The sequence below is a fragment of the Eimeria mitis genome, genomic scaffold (assembly GCF_000499745.2).
Source record: "Eimeria mitis Houghton genomic scaffold, Emh_scaff509, whole genome shotgun sequence".
Taxonomy (NCBI): Eukaryota; Apicomplexa; class Conoidasida; order Eucoccidiorida; family Eimeriidae; genus Eimeria; species Eimeria mitis.
The window spans coordinates 10,399-13,026 of record NW_013573384.1 but is presented as its reverse complement, the minus strand read 5'-3'; the positions used below and the strand labels follow the sequence as shown (position 1 = coordinate 13,026).

At 45.7% G+C, this 2,628-nt stretch overlaps 1 protein-coding gene across 1 annotated transcript; it reads right to left on the bottom strand.

Annotated features, from left to right (window-relative positions):
- Positions 1-208: 208 nt before the first annotated feature.
- On the bottom strand, positions 209-1,112 carry EMH_0014590 (uncharacterized protein; the record flags this gene model as incomplete). The annotated part of the gene is made up of 2 exons (XM_013500161.1): positions 209-597; positions 1,109-1,112. 2 exons carry the CDS (start codon positions 1,110-1,112, stop codon positions 209-211), a joined length of 393 nt encoding a protein of 130 aa, XP_013355615.1.
- Positions 1,113-2,628: the final 1,516 nt, after the last annotated feature.

Here is a 2,628-nt window from a genome sequence, read left to right as displayed (position 1 = left end):
GCAGCAGCAGCAGGCGGGGTTGCAGCTGGGGAGGAGAGGAGGGTGTGGGGTGTTCTAGGTCTGAGGGGGGAGTGGGAGGAGACGATCCCCAGAAAGAGGAGACAGTAAACCCCCTAAACTTAATGCCGTTTATAAACAACGAGGAGACAGATGGACTCTCTACACATAGAGAGGTCTCCTCTATACCGAAGACAGGCGAAAATAAATGTTAGATATTATGCTGCTGCTGCTGCTGCTGCTGCTGTTGCTGCTGCTGCTGCTGGTGCTGCTGGTGGTGCTGCTGCTGCTGTTGGTGCTGCTGATGGAGATACTGCTTCTGTTTGTGCTGCTGCTGCTGCTGCTGCTGCTGCTGGTGGCGGTGGTGCTGCTGCTGCTGCTTGTGCTGCTGCTTGTGTTGCTGCTGCTTCTGCTGCTTCCTTTGCTGCTGCATGTGTTGCTGCTGCTGCTGCTGCTGCTGCAGCACCATAACAATAATACATTGCTCATCCTCTCCTGCATCCGCTGCTGCTGCTGCTGCTCCCGCTGCTGCTTCTGCTGCTGCTGCTTCTCCTCCTGCTCCCGCTTCTGCTGCTGCTGCTGCTGCTGCTGTTGCTGCTGCTGCAGCATGGGTATACCCATCAAGCTCTCAGTTTTATCGTGCTCTGCAGCGACGAGGCAAAGCAGCAGAAAAGGAGACAGTTGGAGACGTTGTGTTTATACATAACTTTGTTAACGAAGAAACCTGGAAAAAAATTACACATATTGAACAAAAACACACGTAAACCCTAAACCCTAAACCCTAAACCCTAAACCCTAAACAATAGATTATAAACAATAGATGATAGATAATAAATAATAAATAGTAAATAATAAATAATAAATAATAAATAATAAATGATAGATAGGAGAAAGGAGAAAGGAGAAAGCAGACAGGGGAAAGGAGACAGGAGACAGGAGGAGAAGAAAGGAGACACGCTTATAAGAATATTTTTTGAGGGTTTAGGGTTTAGGGTTTAGGGTTTAGGGTTGAGGGTTTAGGGTTTAGGGTGTGATAGATGTAGAAGAAACCCTAAACCCTAAACCCTCACCGATGTGTTTATCTCTGTTTCTCACAAACCCTAAACCCTACCCATCACCCCCAAACCCTAAACCCTAAACCCTAAACCCTAAACCCTAAACCCTAAACCCTAATTTGTGTGTTAAAATATATTTATAGGGAATGTAAAGAGGTGACCCTGACGAGGTTTTGTGGCCGCTCAGAAGACAAGACGATGACGGCGAGACTGATGGAAACCCTCGGCCTGTAAACCCTAAACCCTAAACCCTAAACCCTAAACCCTAAACCCTAAACCCTTGGTTGGCCTGGAACTATAAACCCTAGACACTCCTACGAGCTGTTGATGCTAAACCCTAAACCCTAAACCCTTCGGCAACAGAAAACCCTCTTTCTTCCTTCACACAACCCCAAACCCTAAACCCTAAACCCTAAACCCTGATGAAGAAGCTGTTGCTGTTTGTCTCCTCTGTCTCCTTTTCTGTCTCCTTTTCTGTCTCCTTTTTCTCTTTTTTTTGTCTCCTTTCTGTCTCCTTTCTGTCTCCTTTCTGTCTCATTTCTGTCTCCTTTTGTCTCCTTTCTCTCTCTATTCTCTCTCTATTCTCTCTCTATTCTGTCTCCTTTCCGTCTCCTTTATTGTCTCCTTTCTGTCTCCTTTTTGTTTTTTTTTTTGTTTTTAGTTGGGGTTCTGTGTTTGATCGTCACGATTGGTACATAGATAGATTTTTCTTTTTGTCTCCTTTTTGTCTCCTTTTTGTCTCCTTTTTTTTTCTTTCTTTCTGTCTCCTCTCTGTCTCTATTCTCTCTCTATTCCCTGTCTATTCTGTCTCCTTTCTGTCTCCTTTTTGTTTTTTTTTTTTTGTTTTTAGTTGGGGTTCTGTGTTTGATCGTCACGATTGGTACATAGATAGATGCGGCAAAGAGGTTCGTTATATTATCGATTACTACGACGACCCCAAAGCTAACAACCTAGCTGAAGTAAGCAGCAGCAGCAGCAGCAGCAGCAGCAGCAGCAGCAGCAGCAGCAGCAGCAGCAGCAGCAGCAGCAGTAGCAGCAGCAGTAGCAGCAGCAGCAGTAGCAGCAGCAGCAGCAGCAGCAGCAGCAGTAACAGCAGCAGCAGCAGGAGCAGCAGTAGTAGCAGTAGTAACAGTAGACAGTGATAGGAGTAGCAGCAGCAGCAACAGCAGCAGCAGCAGCAACAGCAGCAGCAGCAAAAACAGCAGGAGCAGCAACAGCAGGAGTAGCAGTAGCAGCAGCAGCAGCAGCAGCAGCAGCAGGGGTCTCGCTCTCTCACAGTTGCTGCACCCATAACAAAAAAAATAAAAAAAATAAAAAAAATTATTTTTATTATTATTATGTAGTTGTTGTTCTTGCTTTTGTTTTTGTTCTTATTATTATAAAATAATTATTCTCTCCTGCTGCTGCTGCTGCTGCTGCTGCTGCTGCTGCTGCTGCTGCTGCATGCATGCATGCATGCATGCATGCACTTCAGGTGTATATTCACGTCCGTCCAGCCCCGTTTGACTCCGTGGGAAATTTCGTTGATTTTCTTCGTCAAACTTTCACTGCTATTTGGAGAAGAGAAAGGCCATAG